This window comes from Lichenostomus cassidix, unplaced genomic scaffold (genome assembly GCF_008360975.1).
Source record: "Lichenostomus cassidix isolate B80296 unplaced genomic scaffold, HeHo_3.0 HiC_scaffold_35, whole genome shotgun sequence".
NCBI classification, from domain to species: domain Eukaryota; kingdom Metazoa; phylum Chordata; class Aves; order Passeriformes; family Meliphagidae; genus Lichenostomus; species Lichenostomus cassidix.
This window is the reverse complement of record NW_028147256.1, coordinates 926,354-945,315: the sequence shown is the minus strand read 5'-3', so window position 1 is coordinate 945,315 and position 18,962 is coordinate 926,354. Positions and strand designations below refer to the sequence as shown.

Here is an 18,962-nt window from a genome sequence, read left to right as displayed (position 1 = left end):
TAAAAACAACCCTAAAAACCCCCAAAAAAACCCCCAAAAAATCCCCCAAACCCCAAAACCCAAAAACCCCAAAACCCCAAAACCCAAAACCCAAAACAAACCCCAAAACCCCAAAACCTCAAAAACCCCAAACCCCCAAAACCCAAAACCCTAAATCCCCAAAAACCCCAAATCCAAAAAACCCAAAACCCCAAAAACCCCAGAAACCCAAAAAGCCCAAAAAAACCCCCAAACCCAAACCCCAAACCCCCAAACCCCCAAAACCCCAAAACCCCAAAAAACCCAAAACCCCAAAAACCCCAAAACCCCAAAACCCCAAAACGCCAAAACCCAAAAAGCCACCCAAAAATCCCCCCAAACCCCCAAAAACCCCAAAAAACAAATAACCCCAAAAAACCCCAAAACCCAAAAAAACCACAAAACACCCCAAAACCCCCCAAACCCCAAAAAACCCCAAAAACCCCAAAAAAACCCAAAACCACCCCAAAAAACCCCAAAAAACCCAAAAACCCCCAAAAACCACAAATAAGCCCCAAAACCCCAAAAACCACAAAAATCCCAAAAACCCCAAAAAACCACAAAAACCCCCAAAAAAACCCAAAACCCCAAAAACCCCAAAAAACCCAAAAAACCCCAAAAAACCCACAAACCCCCCAGCCCAAAAAACCACAAACCCCCAAAACCTCCCAAAAAATACCCCAAAATCCAATAAAAAACCCCAAAAAATCCCCAAAAACCCCAAAAATACCCCAAAACCCAAAAAAATACCCCAAAAACCCCCAAAAAATCCCCAAAAATTCCCCAAAACCCCCCAAAAATACCCCAAAAACCCCAAAAAACCCCAAAAATACCCCAAAAAACCCAAAAAAAAATCCAAAAAAACCCCCAAAAACTCAAAACCCCAAAAATATCCAGAAAAACCCCCAAAAAATCCCAAAACTCCAAAAATATCCCAAACCCCCAAAAATACCGCAAAAAACCCCAAAAAACCCCCAAAAATACCCCAAAACCACCCAAAAAATCCCCAAGAACCCCAAAAAAATCCCCAAAACCCCCAAAAACCCCAAAAAACCCCAAAAAATCAAAAAAAACCCCAAAAAATCCCAAAAATACCCCCAAAAACCCCAAAAAATCTCAAAACCCCAAAAACACAAACCCCAAAAACCCCAAAATCCCAAAATCCCAAAAGCCCCTAAAACCCCAAAATCCCCAAATCACAAAAACCCCAAAACCCAAAACCCCAAAAAATCCCCCAAAACCCAATAAAAAATAAATCCCCGAAACCCAAAAACCCCAAACCCCCCAAAACCCAACCCCAAAAACCCCAAACCCCCAAAAACCCCATCCAAACCAAAATCCCCAAACCCCAAACCCCAAAATAAAAACCCCCCAAAACCCCCAAAATTTGGAGTCTCACCCCAAAAAATCCAAGAAAAACTCATAAAAAATACTAATAAAAATGCCTAAAAACCCCAAAAAGCCCAAAAAAAATCCAAAAAAAATCCCCAAAAATCCTTAAAAACCCAAAATGATCCCAAAACCCCCAAATGACCCAAAAACCCCAAAATTCCCCCAAAATTTTGGAGTCTCACCCCAAAAAAATCCAAGAAAACCTCATAATAACCCCAAAAAATGCCTAAAAACCCCAAAAAACCCTAAAGCTATCTGAAAAAAATCCCAAAAAAATCCCAAAAAATCCCAAAAAATCCTTAAAACCCCAAAATGATCCCAAAACCCCAAAATGATCCCAAAACCCCAAAATCCCCCCAAGTTTTGGAGTCTCAGCCCCAAAAAATTCGAAGAAAATCCAAAAAAAATCCCCCCAAAAATGCCTAAAAACCAAAAAAAAACCCCATAAAAAATAAAAAAAAATCCCAAAAAATCCCAAAACCCCAAATGAACCCAAAATTACCCCAAAACTCCCCCAAATTTTGGAGTCTCACCCCAAAAAATCCAAGAAAAACTCATTAAAAAAAACCAACAAAAATGCCTTAAAAACCCCCAAAAAATCCTAAAAAAATCCCTAAAAAATCCCAAAAAATCCCAAAACCCCAAATGAACCCAAAAACCCAAAATTACCCCAAAATTTTGGAGTCTCACCCCAAAAAAATCCAAGAAAACCTCATCATAATCCCAAAAAAATGCCTAAAAAACCCCCAAGAAAACCCAAAAAAAATCTGAAAAAAATCCTTAAAAATCCCAAAAAATCCCAAAAAATCCTTAAAACCCCAAAATGATCCCAAAATCCCAAAATGATCCCAAAACCCCAAAATTCCCCCAAATTTTGGGGTCTCACCCCAAAAAAATCCAAGAAAATAAAAAAAAAATTCCCCCAAAAATGCCTAAAAACCAAAAAAAACCCATGAAAAAAAAAAAAAAAATCCCAAAAAATCCCAAAAAAATCCCCAAAACCCCAAAATGATCCCAAAATCCCAAAATGACCCCAAAACCCCAAATCCCCCCAAATTCTGGGGTCTCACCCCAAAAAATCCAAGAAAAACTCATGAAAAACACTAATAAAAAAGCCTAAAAACGCCAAAAAATCCTAAAAAAAATCTGAAAAAAATCCCAAAAAAAAAAAAAACCCCAAAAAACCCCAAAATGATCCCAAAACCCCAAAATGACCCCAAAACCCCCAAATCCCCCCAAAATTTTGGGGTCTCACCAGGTTCCTCCTGCCGTTTCTCTCCTGGCGCTGCTTCAGTGCCGAACTTCAGTTTGTGGTATTTGGACCTAAAAAAACCCCAAAAGTTAGAGGATTTGGGGTTTTTTGGGAGGATTTGGGGTTTTTTAGGGGATTTGGGGTTTTTTGGGAAGGATTTGGGGTTTTTTGGAGGGAAATTTGGGGGTTTTGGGGGAAATTTGGGGTTTTTTTGGGGGCAAATTTGGGGTTTTTTGGTGGTTTTTCTGAGAGGTTTTGGGTTTTTTTAAGTGGGTTTGGGGTTGGAGGATTTGGGGTTTTTTAGGGGATTTGGGGTTTTTTAGGGAATTTGGGTTTTTGGGAGAATTTGGGGTTTTCTGGAGGGAAATTTGGGGGTTTTTGGGGGAAATTTGGGGTTTTTTTGGGGGCAAATTTGGGGTTTTTTGGTGGTTTTTCTGAGAGGTTTTGGGGTTTTTTTAGTGGGTTTGGGGTTGGAGGTTTTGGGGTTTTTAGGATTTGGGGTTTTTGGGAAGGATTTGGGGTTTTTTAGGGGATTTGGGGTTTTTTGGAGGGAAATCTGGGGGTTTTGGGGGAAATTTGGGGTTTTTTTGGGGGCAAATTTGGGGTTTTTTGGTGGTTTTGCTGAGAGGTTTTGGGTTTTTTTAGTGGGTTTGGGGTTGGAGGTTTTGGGGTTTTTAGGATTTGGGGTTTTTTAGGGGATTTGGGTTTTTGGGAGAATTTGGGGTTTTCTGGAGGGAAATTTGGGGGTTTTTGGGGGGAAGTTTGGGGTTTTTTTTGGGATTTATTGGGGTTTTTTTCGTTGTTTTTCTGAGAGATTTTGGGGTTTTCTGGGGGATTTGGAGTTGGAGATTTGGGGGTTTTTTAGGATTTGGGGTTTTTTAGGAGATTTGGGTTTTTGGGAAGGATTTGGGGATTTTTGGAGGGAAATTTGGGGTTTTTTTGGGAAGGATTTGGGGTTTTAAGGGTGAAAATTTGGAGTTTTTTCGGTGCTTTTTGGGGTTTTTTGGGGATTTTTGGGGGATTTTCTTGGGTTTTTCTGAGAGGTTTTGGGGTTTTTTGTGGGTTTGGGGTTGGAGATTTTGGGGTTTTTTGGGCAATTTCTAGGGTGGTTATTTTGGGGATTTTTGGAGATTTTTAATGGGATTTTTGTGGCGATTTTGGGTTGATTTTGGGTGATTTTGGGGTGATTTTTGGGGCCTTTTCGGGGGATTTTTGAGGTGTTTTTTGGGACAATTTTTGGGGATTTCTTGGCTTTTTATAGACAATTTTTGGGATGATTTTCTGTAGGATTTTTAGGTGTTTTTTCAGAGTTTTAGTGAGATTTTTTGGGGCTTTTTTTGGGGATTTTTGGGTTATTTTTGCAATTTTTGGGTGATTTTTTCGCCACTATTTATGGCGATTTTTACAATTTTTGGGGCAATTTTAGTGGCAATTTTTAGGATTTTTTAGGGCAATTCTTGGGGCCATTTTTGGGGTAATTTTTGGGATTCTCCTCACCAGGTCTGTCTTGAGATCCTCAGGACATTTTGGGTTTTTTTGGGAGACTTTTGAGGGTTTTTTGGGGGATTTTTTGAGGTTTTTTGGGGATTTTTCATGGTTTTTTGGGGTATTTTTAGAAGTTTTTTGGGGGATTTTTTCAGGTTTTTTGGGGGATTTTTCCAGGTTTTTTGGGGCATTTTTCCAGATTTTTTGGGGGATTTTTCCAGGTTTTTGGGGGAATTTTTCAAGGTTTTTTGGGGGGATTTTTCCATGTTTTTTGGGGGGATTTTTCGTGGTTTTTTGGAGGAATTTTTGAGGTTTTTTGGGGGATTTTCAAGGTTTTTTGGGGGATTTTTCCAGATTTTTTGGGGGATTTTTCCAGGTTTTGGGGGGATTTTTCCAGGTTTTTTGGGATATTTTTCCAGGTTTTTTTGAGGAATTTTTGAGGTTTTTTGGGGGATTTTTGAGTTTTTTTGGAGGAATTTTTGAGGTTTTTTGGGGCATTTTTCCAGGGTTTTAGAGGATTTTTCCAGGTTTTTTGGGGATTTTCCCAGGTTTCTTGGAGGATTTTTTGAGGTTTTTTGAGGGATTTTTGGAGGTTTTTTGGGGGATTTTCAAGGTTTTTTGGGGGATTTTTCCAGATTTTTTGGGGGAATTTTTCCAGGTTTTTTGGGACAAATTTTGTGGCAATTTTTAGGGATTTTTAGGGCGATTTTTAGGGCGATTTTTAGGATTTTTTGGGGTTTTTCACCTCCTCACCTCTCCTGTTTCAGGGCAAACTCCAACATCCGGATTCTCCTCACCAGGTCTGTCTTGAGATTCTCCTGCCCTTTGCGCTCTCCCTGCAGGAACGCCACCTGCGCCTTTTTGGGGGGACATTGGGGACACTTGGGGACATTTGGGGACACTTTAGGGACATTGGGGACACTTTGGGGACATTGGGGACACTCTGGGGACATTGGGGACACTCTGGGGACACTCTGGGGACACTCAGGGATCATTGGGGACATTCAGGGATCCTTGGGGACACTCAGGGACATCCCCAGGGTCTCCACCCCTGCAGGAATGCCATCTGCACCTGGGGGGACATTGGGGACACTTGGGGACATTCAGGGACCCTTAGGGACACTCAGGGACCATTGGGGACACTCAGGGACAACTGGGGACACTCAGGGACAAATTTAAGGTCACAGGGACACCTTGGGGACATTCAGAGAGCCTTGGGGACATTTAGAGACACTCAGAGACACTTTGGGACACTCAGGGACATTTAGAGACATTCAGGGATCCTTGGGGACACTCAGGGACATCCCCAGGGTCTCCAGCCCTGCAGGAAGGCCACCTGTGCCTTGGGGACATTTGAGGACACTTTTGAGGTCACAGGGACACCTTGGGGACATTTAGAGACACTCAGGGACCTCTGGGGACACTCAGGGACTCTTGGGGTCACAGGGACACCTTGGGGACACTCAGGAACCCTTAGGGACACTTTGGGACACTTGGGGACATTCAGGGATCATTGGGGACACTCAGGGACAATTGGGGACACTCAGGGACATCCCCAGGGTCTCCAGTCCTGCAGGAACGCCACCTGCGCCTGGCGGGGACATTGGGGACATTTGGGGACATTCAGGGACCCTTAGGGACACTCAGGGACAATTGGGGACACTCAGGGACAATTGGGGACACTCAGGGAAAAAATTAAGGTCACAGGGACACCTTGGGGACATTCAGAGAGCCTTGGGGACATTTAGAGACACTTTGGGACACTTAGGGACATTTAGAGACACTCAGGGATCATTGGGGACACTCAGGGATCATTGGGGACACTCAGGGACATCCCCAGGGTCTCCAGCCCTGCAGGAATGCCATCTGCACCTGGCGGGGACAGTTGGGGACACTTGGGGACACTTTAGGGACACTTTGGGGACACTCAGGGACACCTTGGGGACATCCCCAGGGTCTCCACCCCTGCAGGAACGCCACCTGTGCCTGGCGGGGACATTGGGGACACTTGGGGACACTTTGGGGACATTGGGGACACTCTGGGGACACTCAGGGATCCTTGGGGACATTCAGGGATCCTTGGGGACACTCAGGGACATCCCCAGGGTCTCCAGCCCTGCAGGAACGCCACCTGCGCCTGGGGGGACATTGGGGACAGTTGGGGACATTCAAGGACCCTTAGGGACACTCAGGGACAACTGGGGACACTCAGGGACAAATTTAAGGTCACAGGGACACCTTGGGGACATTCAGAGAGCCTTGGGGACATTTAGAGACACTCAGAGACACTTTGGGACACTCATGGACATTTAGAGACACTCAGGGACTTTTGGGGACACTCAGGGACAATTGGGGACACTCAGGGACATCCCCAGGGTCTCCAGCCCTGCAGGAAGGCCACCTGCGCCTGGGGGACACTTGGGGACATTGGGGACACTTGGGGACATTCAGAGACACTCAGGGACTCTTGGGGTCACAGGGACACCTTGGGGACACTCAGGAACCCTTGGGGACACTTTGGGACACCCAGAGACACCCAGGGACTCTTGGGGACATTTAGGGACCCTTGGGGACACTTTGGGGTCACAGGGACACTTTGGGGACACTCAGGGATCATTGGGGACACTCAGGGACATCCCCAGGTTCTCCAGCCCTGCAGGAACACCGTCTGTGCCTTGGGGACATTTGGGGACATTGGTGACACTTTGGGGACACTTTGGGACATTCAGGGATCATTGGGGACACTCAGGGACTTTTGGGGACATTCAGGGATCATTGGGGACACTCAGGGACAATTGGGGACACTCAGGGACATGCCCAGGGTCTCCAGCCCTGCAGGAATGCCATCTGCACCTGGGGGACACTTGGTGACATTGGGGACACTTGGGGACATTCAGAGACACTCAGCGACCTTTGGGGACACTCAAGGGACTCTTGGGGTCACAGGGACACCTTGGGGACACTCAGGGAGCCTTGGGGACACCCAGAAACACCCAGGGACACTTTGGGGACACCCAGTGTCCATCCCACTGTCCCCAGTACTGACCCCAATGTCCCCAGCCCCATTCCCAGTGTCCCCCTGATCAATTCTATTGTCCCCACACCATTCCCAGTGTCCCCAACACCCATCCCGGTGTCCCCAGTGTCGATCCCAATGTCCCCAACCCCATCCCAATGTCCCCAACCCCATTCCTAGTGTCCCCAGTGTCATCCCAGTATCCCCAGTATCGATCCCAATGTCCCCAGCCCCACTGCTGGTGTCCCCCCAGTGTCCCCTGTATCAATTCCAATGTCCCCAGCCCCATCCCAGTGTCCCCAGTGTTGATCCCAATGTCCCCAACCTCACTCCTGCTGTCCCCTATAGGAATCTCAATGTCCTCAACCCCATTCCCAATGTCCCCAACCCCATTCCCGCTGTCCCCCCGCTGTCCCCAGCCCCTCTCCCGGTGTCCATTATAGGAATCTCGGTGTCCCCCACCCCGCTGTCCCCAGCCCTATCCCGGTCTCTCCCGTACCAATTCCAATGTCCCCATCCCGGTGTCCCCAACCCCATCCCGCTGTCCCCTGTATCAATCTCAGTGTCCCCAGCCCCATCCCGGTGTCCCTCCGGTGTCCCCGTATCAATGCTAATGTCCCCAACCCTCTCCCGCTGTCTCCCTGCCACCCCTCCCCGTTCCCCGCCTCTCTCCCGGTGTCCCCAGTACTGACCCCGCTGTCCCCATCCTCACTCCCGATGTCCCTCTGATCAATCTCAGTGTCCCCAGCCCCATCCCGCTGTCCCCCCGCTGTCCCCCCGGTCTCTCCCGTATCAATCCCGGTGTCCCCAGCCCCATCCCTCTGTCCCCATCCCGCTGTCCCCGCCGCCCCTCCCCGTTTCCTGCCCCTCTCCCGCTGTCCCCAGTATCGATCCCGGTGTCCCCATCCCGGTCTCTCACGGTGTCTCTCCCGCCGCCCCTCCCCGTTTCCCGCCCCTCTCCTGCTGTCCCCATCCCGGTGTCCCCATCCCATCCCCGGTGTCTCCCGCCGCCCCTCCCCGTTTCCCGCTCCTCTCCCGGTGTCCCCTATAGGAATTTCGGTCTCTCCCGTATCAATCCCGGTTTCTCCCCGGTCTCTCCCGGTGTCTCCCCGCCGCCCCTCCCCGTTTCCCGCCCCTCTCCCGCTGTCTATTACAGGAATCTCGGTGTCCCCAGTATCGATCCCCCTGTCCCCATCCCGGTCTCTCCCCGGTGTCCCCATCCCGGTGTCCCCAGCCCTTCTCCCGGTGTCTCCCCGCCGCCCCTCCCCGTTTCCCGCCCCTCTCCCGGTGTCCATTATAGGAATCTCGGTCTCCCCCGGTCTCTATTATAGGAATTTCGGTCTCTCCCGGTCTCTCTCCCGGTGTCTCCCCGCCGCCCCTCCCCGTTTCCCGCTCCTCTCCCGGTGTCCATTACAGGAATCTCGGTATATTGGGTCCCCGGTCTCTCCCCGCTGTCCCCATCCCGGTCTGTCCCCGGTGTCCCCATCCCGGTCTCCCCCGGTCTCTCCCCGCCGCCCCTCCCCGTTTCCCGCCCCTCTCCCGCTGTCCATTATAGGAATTTCGGTCTCTCCCGGTCTCCCCGGTGTCTCTCCCGCCGCCCCTCCCCGTTTCCAGCCCCTCTCCCGGTGTCCATTATGGGAATTTCGGTCTCTCCCCGGTCTCTATTATAGGAATTTCGGTCTCTCCCGTATCAATCCCGGTGTCTCTCCGCCGCCCCTCCCCGTTTCCCGCCCCTCTCCCGGTGTCCATTATATGAATTTCGGTCTCTCCCCGGTCTCTCCCCGGTCTCTCCCCGGTCTCTCCCCGCCGCCCCTCCCCGTTTCCCGCCCCTCTCCCGCTGTCCATTATAGCAATCTCGGTATATTGGGTCCCCAGTATCGATCCCCCTGTCCCCATCCCGGTCTCTCCCCGGTGTCCCCATCCCATTCCCGGTGTCTCCCGCCGCCCCTCCCCGTTTCCCGCCCCTCTCCGCCGCCCCGGCTGCCATTTCCTCCCAAGATGGCGACAGCGGCGACTCCAGGCCCTCCGGTAACCCCGGTAACCCCCAAAACCCCCCAAAAAACCCCCAAAAAACCCCCAAAACCCCCCAAACCCCCTCAGGGCTCCCTCTTCCCGCCCTTTCCCCTCATGAGGGCAGCGCCAGGCCGCGCTACCTGCAGCTCGGCCCTCTCCGCTTCCCAGCGCCCTTTCTCCGCCTCGAACCTCGCCCACTCGTGCTGGATGAAGTGCAGGATGCCCGGCAGGCTCAGCCCGGTTCTGCCCGGCGGCTCCGGGCCGGGCACGGGGCAGGGCTCGGGGATGGAAGGAGGAGGTTGCGTTCGGTTCGGCGGCGCTCGCTCGGCCGCCATGGCGGCTGCCACAAAGGGAGCCACGGGGGCGCCGCTTCCTGCCACAAAGGGAGCCGGAAAGGGGCGGGGACAGGGGCGGGGCTATGTAAATGAGGACGATTGTGGGCATAGAGGTGAATGGGGAAGGGGCGTGGCTAAGGAAAGGGGCGTGGTTATTGGAATAGACTGTGAATAGGGAGTGGGCGTGGCTAAGGGAAGGGGCGTGGTTATGTGGACTGTGGTGAATAGAGGGGGCGTGGTCATGTGAGGTGGGCGTGGTTTAGCAGAATGGTTGTGAATAGGGAAGGGGCGTGGTTGCGTGAGTGGGCGTGGTTTAACAGAATGATTGTGAATAGGGACGGGGCGTGGCTAAGGAAAGGGGCGTGGCCAATGGGCGGTGCTGTTGCCGGGGCGACGGAGGGTTATAGGGGATTTGGGGGATTTTTTGGGGAGGTTTTGGGAGTTATAAGGGATTTTTGGGGGTATAGGTGGATTTTTGGGGGTTATCAGGGATTTTTGGGGATTATAGCAGACTTTTTGGGGGTTATGGGGGAGATTTTGGGGGATTTTGGGGGGTTACAGGGGTTTTTGAGGGTTGTAGGGGGACTTTGGGGGGTTAAAGAGGTTCATAAGGGATTTTCAGTGGGGTTTGGGGGATCACAGGCCATTTTTGGGAAACAAAAGACGATTTCCTAGGGATTACAGGCGATTTTTAGGGATTTCAGGTGATTTCCGGCAATTTTTGCAGGTTCTAGCCAATTTTTTGGGGAGCTTGCAGTCGAATTTTGGGGCTCGCGGGCGCCATTTCGGAACCTCATCTAGAATTTCGGCGCACAGCCCTTAATCTGGTCGGGGTGTGGCTCATTAGCACCTCTTTAATTAATTTATTTCAGTTTTCTTCTTTTAATTAACTTAATATATATTTTTTCTGTCTCTCTAGCGCCACCTCGCGGACACCACGAGTATTACAACCGGTTAATCCAATTACTCAATCAACCGATCGACGATGAATTAATCAATTAATTACCGAATCAATCAATTAATTAGGGGGTCGATCAGCCAATTAACGATGAGGATCACCCCCTGCCAAGCCGCCCTCGCCGCCGCCATCGCCCTCAACCTCCTCCTCCTCCTCCTCCCCCACCTCCTCCCGCCTCCCCCGCCGCGCCACCGCTGCCACCACCGCGATGTCCCCAATGTCCCCAGCCTGTCCCCGGGCATCACCGTCATCCTCCGCGAGTTCGACTCCACCCCGGAGCACGACGTGGCCGCCACGGCTCGCTCCTTCGCGGCCACCAACCCCGTGCTGGTGGCTTCCGAGGTGGCGCCGTACCCCCCGGTGCCACCCATGCCCGGCGTCACCTTGCTGACGCTGCGGCCAGAGCCCCAGCGGTCAGCGCCGCGGCCGGAGGAGGCGGTGAGGACCAAACACGTGGCCTTGGTGCCGGACGGCGCTCGGGCGGCGCCGGGCTTGCTGGCCAGGATGAGGAAGGTTCTGGAAAGTTCCGGCCGGGAGGTCAGGGTGGTGGCGGCGCCGGTGGGGGAGACGTCGCCGCGGTGTCTGGAGGTGGACGTGGACGTTAGGGCGTGGACGGTCAGGTATGGCTACTCCGGCCAGGGGAGTGACCGGCGGGGTGGTAACCATGGCAACGGCGATGCTGGTTACCGTGGTGACCAGCAGAGTGACCAGCGGGGTGGTAACTATGGCAATGGTGATGCTGGTTACCGTGGTGATGATAATGCCAATGGCCGGAGTGACCACCAGAGTGACCACCGGAGTGACCACAATGCTGGTTACCGTGGTGGCCAGCAGAATGACCATCGTGGTGACCACCAGAGTGACCACCAGAGTGACCACGGAGCCAATAATCAGAATGACCACCAAACTGACCGCCGCAATAACCTCCAAACTGACCACTCCTCCTCCCACTGGAATGACCACCAGAGTGACCACCGGACTGACCACCAGAGTGACCGCTCCCCTCCCCGCTCCCAGTCCTGCGGCGGCCTCTCCGCCTCTCCGGCCGTCCTCCTCCTGCGCGCCTCCGACCTCTTCTCGCTGCCTTTCCCTCTCTCCCGCCCTCTGGCCACCTCCCTGTCCATCCAGGCCTCCCTCCGCGGCTGGCGCTTCCTGCTGCTGGCTGACCACTTCCCACGCTCCTTCCGCCCTCCCCTCAGCCCTCACTCCCGCTGGAAAATCCAGAATTCCCGCGAGAAACTCCACCGGACGCTGCTGGAACAATTCGATATCAAATTAGAAATTGATCCGGATGGTCAACACCATTATTTTGGTTGCACCAAAACAACACCGCGATGTTTTGGGACGATTCACGCCCAAACTCCGGAGTACCTGCTGTCCGGCCGCTGGACGCCTCCCTGCTGCCTGCGCGCCCTGCGGCTGACCGCGCGGCACGCCGCGGCCGAGCTGGAGGCGGCCGGAGTGCGCTACTGGCTGGAGGGAGGCTCGCTGCTGGGCGCCGTGCGCTCCGGGGACATCATCCCCTGGGATTATGATGTGGATTTGGGATTTTATCAGGAGGATATTCCTAAATGTCGTTGGTTGGACGTTGTGGCCAAAACCGGACAGCCAATTGAGGACCCCGAAGGGTTTCTTTGGGAGAAAGCGGCCGAGGGCGAGTTCTACCGCGTGCACTACAGCCGCGCCAACCGGCTGCACGCGGACCTGTGGCCGTTCCGCGCGCGGCGCGGCGGGCTGCTGACCAAGGACGCGTGGCTGGGCCACCGGCAGGACGTGGAGTTCCCCGAGGAGCTGGTGCGGCAGCGCCGAGCTCTGCCCTTCGCCGGCGGAGAGGCCGCGGCGCCCCGGGAGCCCCGGCGCTTCCTGGAGTTCAAGTTCGGGGCGGGAGTGGTGGAGAATCCCCAATATCCCAACCCCGAGGTCAGGAGGTTGGAGCAGGATTTGGGGAATAAAAATTTGCAGTGAGACGGTGGCGGTTTTGTGTCGTTTTTTGGGGGTTTTAATGATTTTGGGGGGATTTTTCTGGCTTTTTTTGGGGTCTCAGTGTCGATTTTTGGGGATTTTTTGGGGTCTCAGTGTCAATTTTTGGGGATTTTTTGGGGTCTCAGTGTCGATTTTTGGGATTCCTCAGCGCCCATTTTTGGAATATCTCAAAGCCCAAAACTCCACCGGACGCTGCCGGAGCAGTTCGATGTCAAAGCGGAAATCCATCCGGACGGTCAGCGCCGTTATTTCGGCTGCACCAAAACCGCCCCGCGGCGTTCCGGGACGATTCGCCCCCAAACTCCGCAATCCCTGCCGTCCTGCCGGGCTGTGCTCGTGGCGTTCCAGAAACTTCTCCCCAGCAGGAACCTGTACCATCCCGTGCTGCGATCCTGTCGCTTTATCCCTTTCTCCTGCCTGGCTCCTGGGGGGCTTTGTGCCATTTTGGGATTTCTTCTCTGCCATTTTTTGGGCTCTTTTCTGCCGTTTTTTGGGTCTCTGTGTCTTTTTTTGGGGATTTTTTTCCCTCAACTTTTTGAGTTTCTGTATCATTTTTTTGGGTTTTTTTCTGCCATTTCCCTCGAATTTTCCCCATTTTTCCAGGATTTTTCCCCATTTTCTCTCAATTTCCCCTGAATTTTCCCCAATTTCCCCTTAATTTTCCCCATTTCCCCTGAATTCTTTCCATTTTTTCCCATTTTCCCAGGATTTTTCCCCATTTTTTTTCAACCTCCCCTGAATTTCCCCAGGATTTTCCCCAATTTCCCCTTAATTTTCCGAATTTTCCCTAAACTTTTCCCATTTTTCCCTGAATTTTCCCCAATTTCCCCTAATTTTCTCCCAAATTTTCTGCCATTTTCCCTGGATTTCCCCCAATTTCCTCGGACTTTCCCATTTCCCTCCATTTCCCTCCAATCTCCCTGGATATTCCTCGGATTTTCCTCCAAATTTCCCTGGAATTTCCCTTTTTTTCCTGGATTTTTCCCCATTTTCCTAAATTTTTTGCATTTTCCCCAAATTTTCAGCTGTTTTCCCTGATTTTTCTCCATTTTTCCAGGATTTTCCCCCATTTTCTCTCAATTTCCTGAATTTTCCCCATTTTTTTCCATTTTCCCAAGATTTTCCCCATTTTCCCATCAATTTTCCCAATTTCCCCAAACTTTCTCCCAAATTTTCTGCCATTTTCCCCTGAATTTTCCCCATTTTTCCAGGATTTTTCCCCATTTTCTCTCAATTTCCCCTGAATGTTCCCCAATTTTCCCTGAACTTTTCCCATTTTTCCCTGAATTTTTCCCCAATTTCTCCCATTTTCCCTGAATTTTTCCCCAATTTCCCCTGAATTTTCCCAGGATTTTCCCCAATTTCCCCATTTTTCCCAGAATTTTCCCCATTTTCCCCCTTTTTCCATGAATTTTTCCCCATTTTCCCCTGAATTTTCCCAGTATTTTCCCCAATTTTCCCTGATTTTTCCCCATTTTTCCCATTTTCCCAGGATTTTCCCCAATTTCCCATCAATTTCCCATGAATTTTCCCAATTTCCCCTAACCTTCTCCCAAATTTTCTGCCATTTTTCCCTGGATTTCCCCCAATTCTTCTGCCATTTCCCTCGAATTTTCCCCATTTTCCCAGGATTTTTCCCCATTTTCTCTCAACTTCCCCTGAATTTTCCCAATTTTCCCTGAACTTGTCCCATTTTTCCCTGAATTTTTCCACATTTTCTCCCATTTTCCCTGAACTTCTCCATTTTTCCCTGAATTTTCCCCATTTTTTCCAATTTCCCCCGAATTTTCCCAGGATTTTCCCCAATTTCCCCATTTTTTCCCCATTTTCCCCTGAATTTTCCTGTGAATTTTTCCCCATTTTCCCCTAAATTTTCCCAATTTTTCCCCATTTTTTCCCATTTTTCCAAGGAAAAATCTCCTCACCTTTATTATTTTTTCCTCTTTTTCTCCTTTTTCTTCTTCTCTTCCTTCCACGAAATATAATTTTTTAAATAAATTCTCTTTTTCCTCTTTTTTTCCTCTTTTTTCCTTTTTCTTCCTTTTTTTCCACCTGGAAATTTCTGTCCATTTTTTCCTCATCCACCAAATTCCCAAAAAACCCAAAATTCCCACCAAAAAAAAAAGCAAAAAAAAGACAAAAAAAATTTCTCTCACCAGGAAATTTTCAATTTTCTTTTTTTTTTTTTTTTTCAGGAGTCCTTAAATCCCAAAATTTTTTATTTTTCCCCCAACTGGAGACCCAAAAATTCCGGATTTTCGCGGCGGAAGGAATTTCCATGGAATTTTATTTTTTTTCTGGAGGTCGGGAAGGAAATTCGGGATTTTTTGGGGATTTTTTGGGGATTTTTTGGGGATTTTTGGGGTTTTTTTGTATTATTTTAATAATTTCCATCTCCTCCAAAATTCCTTTTTTCCCCCCAATTTTTCCGTGAGTTTTATCCCAAAAAAACCCAAAAAAAAGGGAAAAATGGGAAAATCTAATTGGAAAAACCTAAATTTCCAGGGGAAAAAGTGGAAAAATTTAAAAAATAACAAAAAAAAGCCCCAAAAAATCAGGAATTTGGCCCAAAACAGCTCTGGAATTTGGCAGGAAAAGGAAGGAATTTTTTCCATTTTTTTATTCCTTTATCCCAATTTTTTAATGGATTTTTTTTCCTTTTTTTTCCCCTTCAGGTGACAAAAATTCCTCCCAAAAAGCTTCTCTGGTTTTAGTGAAATCCTGAGGTTTTTAAGGGGAAAAAAATGGGTTTTGGGGGAAAAAATTTGATTTTTTGGGTGTTTTTTTCAAGTTTTCTGGGGGTTTTTGGGGTTTTTTTTGTAATTTTTCGGGATTTTTTTCTTGAGGGTTTTTTGCTGTTTTTCCCAAATTTTTTGGTGGTTCTTAAAAATTTTTAAAGGATTTTTTTTGTGTTTTTCCAAATTTTCTGGGTTTTTTTTTTTTGTTTTTTTTTTTCCAATTTTTCCCGTATTTTTTTCAGGATTTCTTTTTAGGATTTTTTGCGTTTTTCCCAATTTTTCTGGAGTTCCTTTTAGTGGTTTTTTTCCTGCATTTCTCCCGATTTTTCCAGAGCTTTTTCAGGGATTTTTTTAGGGGTTTTTTTTTTTTGGTTTTTCCCATTTTTTCCCCGAAGTTTTTTAGTGTTTTTTTAGGATTTTTTTTTTGGGGGAAATTTTCCCCAATTTTCCTGGAGTTTCTCCGAAGCTTTTCTGCATTTTCCCAATTTTTCCCGATTTTTTAATGATTTTTTTGGGGCGTTTTTCCCAATTTTTCCCACACATTTCCTTTTAGGGAATTTTTAAGAATTTTTTTTGCATATTTTCCCCAAATTTCTCTCACTTTTTTCCACATTTTCATTCCCCAATTTCCCCAGATTTTAAAACAAAATTTTTAAAATGATTTTCAAATATTTTTCCCAATCTTTTCTCTTTTTTTTCCCCCAAAAAACCCCAAAATTCCACTTTTCCCACCCAAAAAAACCCAAATCCCACCAAACCTGAGCCTTTTTTGGGTGGAATTTTCAGCCCTGGGGGATTTTTTGGGAAAAATCCTAAAGTGCAAAGAGACCCCAGCGAGGTCCCAGTGGTACCTTGAAAATTCCAGTTCCTCCCAGTTGCAACTGGGAAAGACCTCTGGGAGACTTTTTTTCCCAAAAAACCACTTTTTTCCCCCAAAAAATGCTTTTTTTCCCCCCAAAAAAACCTCTTTTTTCCCCCCAAAAATCCTCCCTGGATCCATTCCGAATTCCAGATTTTCCCTGGATTTTTCCAGAAATTTCCAGATTTTTCCTGGATTTTTCCAGAAATTTCCAGATTTTTCCTGGCTTTTCCGGAACTTTCCAGATTTTTCCTGGATTTTTCCAGAAATTTCCAGATTTCCCCCGGAATTTTCCAGAATTTCCCCCCAAAATCGGCGCCAGAAAAAAACCCCAAATTTGTCGCCCCTTAAGTGCTTTTTGGGCCAAAATCCCAGGATTTGGGGTTTGGGATTCCTTGGAGACCTTGGGTGGACCTTGGGTGACCTTTGGATGACCTTGGATGGACTTTGGGTGACCTTGGATGACCTTGGATGGACTTTGGCTACCTTGGATGATGTTGGGTGACCTTCTGGTCACCTTGGGTGACCTTGGGTGGACTTTGGATGACCTTGGATGGACCTTGGGTGGACTTTGGGTGACCTTGGATGAACTTTGGATGACCTTGGGTGACCTTCTGGTCACCTTGGGTGACCTTGGGTGGACTTTGGGTGACCTTGGATGGACCTTGGATGAACTTCTAGTCACCTTGAATGTACCTTGGATGGACTTTGGCCACCTTGGATGGGCTTTAGGTGACCTTGGATGGACTTTGGGTCACCTTGGATGACCTTAGATGGACCTTGGATGACCTTGGATAAACCTTGGGTGACCTTGGATGGACTTTGGCCACCTTGGGTGAATTTCTGGCCACCTTGGATGGACTTTAGGTGACCTTGGATGGAATGTGAGTCACCTTGAGTGGACTTTGGCCACCTTGGATGGACTTTGGGTGACCTTGGATGAACTTCTGGCCACCTGGGATGACCTTGGATGGACTTTGGTCAACGCTGGGCTACCTCAGATGGACCTTGGGCCACCTTGGATGGACCTTGGATGAACCCTGGCTGACCTCAGCTGGACTCTGGTCACCTTGGATGGACTTTGGGTCACCTTGGATGGACTTTGGCCAACGTTGGATGACCTTGGATGACACTGGAGAAGCCTTGGATGGACCTTGGATGGACTTTGGTCAATGCTGGACTATCTAAGATGGACCTTGGGCCACCTTGGATGGACTTTGGACCACCTTGGATGGACATTGGAACACCTTGGATGAACTTTGGGCCACCTTAGATGGACATTGGAACACCTTGGATGAACTTTGGGCCACCTTGGATGGACTTTGGCCTCCTTGGATGGACTTTGGCCACCTTGGATGGCCCTTGGATGAACCCTGGGTGACCTCAGATGAACCTTGGGTGACCTTGGATGGAGATTTGGTCACCTTGAGTGGACTTTGGGTGACCTTGGATGAACTTCTGGCCACCTTGGCTGGACCTTGGATGGACTTTGGTCACCTTGAGTGGACCTTGAGTGATGTTGGATCACCCTGGATGGACTTTGGTCAAGGCTGGATGACCTTGGCTGGACCTTGGGCCAAGCTGGACAATCCTCAGGTCACACTGGACCACCTTGGATGGACCTTGGGCCACCTTGGATGGACCTTGGGCCACCTTGGATGAACCTTGGGCCACCTTGGATGGACCTTGGGCCACCCTGATTGACCCTCCGGCCACCCTGAATGACCCTCAGGCCACTCTGGACCACCCTGGATGATTCTCAGGCCACTCTAGACCTCCCTGGATGACCCTCAGGCTGTTCTTGACCACCTCAGATGGACCTTCGGCCACTCTGGATGACCCTCAGGCCACTCTGGACCACCTTGGATGACCTTGGACCACCTCGGATGATGTTGGACCACTTTGGACCACCTTGGATGACCCTTGGGCCACCCTGAATGACCCTCAGGCCACTCTGGACCACCTTGGATGACCCTCAGGCCACCCTGACTGACCCTCAGGCCACCTTGAATGACCCTGAGGCCACTCTGGACCACCTTGGATGACCCTCAGGCCACCTTGGATGACCCTTGAGCCACTCTAGACCACCTTGAATGACCTTCAGGCCATCTTGGACTACTCAGGCCACCTTGGATGACCCTCAGGCCACCTGTGGTGACCCTCAGGCCACTCTGGCCCACCTCTGGTGACCCTCAGGCCACCACCCAGCCCTGCCAGCCGCTGTGTCCAGCTTGGCCAAAGCGCGGCCAATGGCCGAGCTCCGAATTCCACCCAAATTCCACCCAAATTCCACCCAAATTCTGGCTGATTTTGACCAAATTCTGCCCAAATTGCACCCGAATTTTGGCCAAATTCCAGCTGAATTCCACCCAAAATTTGGCTAAATTCCAGCTGAATCCAACCAATTTTTGGCCAAATTCTAGGTGAATTCCACCCAGATTTTGGCCAAATTCCAGCTAATTTCCACCCAAATTTCACTTAAATTTCGGCCGAAATCCACCCAAATTCCACCCAATTTTTGGACAATTTCCACTCGAGTTTTGGCCAAATTCCACCAAAATTCCACCCAAATTCCATCCGAATTCTGCCAAATTCCGGCCAAACTCCTGCCGGCCACCCCATTGGTCACTCCATTGACCAGCCATTGGTCACTCCATCGATCCCATTGGTCACTCCATCGATCCCAATGGTCACTCAATGGTCATTTCATTGAGCCCATTGGTCACTCCATTGACCAGCCATTGGTCACTCCATTGACCCCAAGGGTCACTCAATGGTCACTCCATTGACCACCCACTGGTCATTGTATTGACCACCCAATGGTCACTCCATTGACCAGCCATTGGTCACTCCATTGACCCCAATGGTCACTCCATTGGTCGTTCCATTGACCAGCCATTGGTCACTCCATGG

At 49.5% G+C, this 18,962-nt stretch overlaps 3 protein-coding genes across 7 annotated transcripts in view; 1 reads left to right on the top strand and 2 right to left on the bottom strand.

The window, feature by feature from the left end:
• Window positions 1-9,786, bottom strand: part of STRN4 (striatin 4) — a 32,636-nt gene extending 22,850 nt beyond the window's left edge. For 2 of the 4 annotated variants that reach the window (XM_085044150.1, XM_085044152.1), the window contains exons 1-3: window positions 9,317-9,784; window positions 4,901-5,004; window positions 2,666-2,733 (exon numbers count right to left, since the gene is read on the bottom strand). In XM_085044150.1, the coding sequence (XP_084900276.1) occupies window positions 2,666-2,733; window positions 4,901-5,004; window positions 9,317-9,511 (367 nt within the window). In that variant the 5' untranslated portion in view covers window positions 9,512-9,784. Of the gene's footprint in view, window positions 1-2,665; window positions 2,734-4,900; window positions 5,005-9,316 lie in introns of all 4 variants that reach the window. The other 2 variants (XM_085044153.1, XM_085044151.1) reach the window with 2 other exon arrangements.
• Window positions 9,099-12,436, top strand: FKRP (fukutin related protein). 2 transcript variants are annotated; one of them, XM_085044154.1, is made up of 2 exons: window positions 9,099-9,200; window positions 10,431-12,436. In XM_085044154.1, the coding sequence occupies exon 2, from the start codon at window positions 10,560-10,562 to the stop codon at window positions 12,432-12,434; it is 1,875 nt and encodes a 624-aa protein (XP_084900280.1). In that variant the 5' UTR covers window positions 9,099-9,200; window positions 10,431-10,559; the 3' UTR covers window positions 12,435-12,436. The 2 variants fall into 2 exon arrangements, with proteins under 2 accessions (XP_084900280.1, XP_084900281.1); XM_085044155.1 differs by having other exon boundaries at window positions 9,107-9,191.
• Window positions 12,437-15,861: 3,425 nt separating this feature from the next.
• On the bottom strand, window positions 15,862-18,694 carry LOC146423996 (uncharacterized). The gene is made up of 9 exons (XM_085044058.1): window positions 18,528-18,694; window positions 18,188-18,429; window positions 18,076-18,137; window positions 17,870-18,012; window positions 17,255-17,410; window positions 16,839-17,004; window positions 16,766-16,807; window positions 16,588-16,734; window positions 15,862-16,452 (listed from the first exon to the last, which is right to left on the bottom strand). Exons 1-7 carry the CDS (start codon window positions 18,692-18,694, stop codon window positions 16,778-16,780), a joined length of 966 nt encoding a protein of 321 aa, XP_084900184.1. The 3' UTR covers window positions 15,862-16,452; window positions 16,588-16,734; window positions 16,766-16,777.
• Window positions 18,695-18,962: the final 268 nt, after the last annotated feature.

Excerpts from the sequence above, each read along its gene's own strand:
- FKRP (XM_085044154.1), top strand. The coding sequence starts at position 10,560 with ATGAGGATCACCCCCTGCCAAGCCGCCCTCGCCGCCGCCATCGCCCTC.
- LOC146423996 (XM_085044058.1), bottom strand. The coding sequence starts at position 18,694 with ATGGCTGGTCAATGGAGTGACCAATGGGGTGGCCGGCAGGAGTTTGGC. Across the intron at positions 17,005-17,254 it reads TGGTCCAAAGTCCATCCAAG|GTGGCCAGAAGTTCATCCAA; the intron begins GTGGCCCAAGGT and ends AGGTCATCCCAG. Across the intron at positions 16,808-16,838 it reads TCACCCAAGGTTTATCCAAG|GTGACCCAAAGTCCATCCAA; the intron begins GTCATCCAAGGT and ends AGGTCATCCAAG.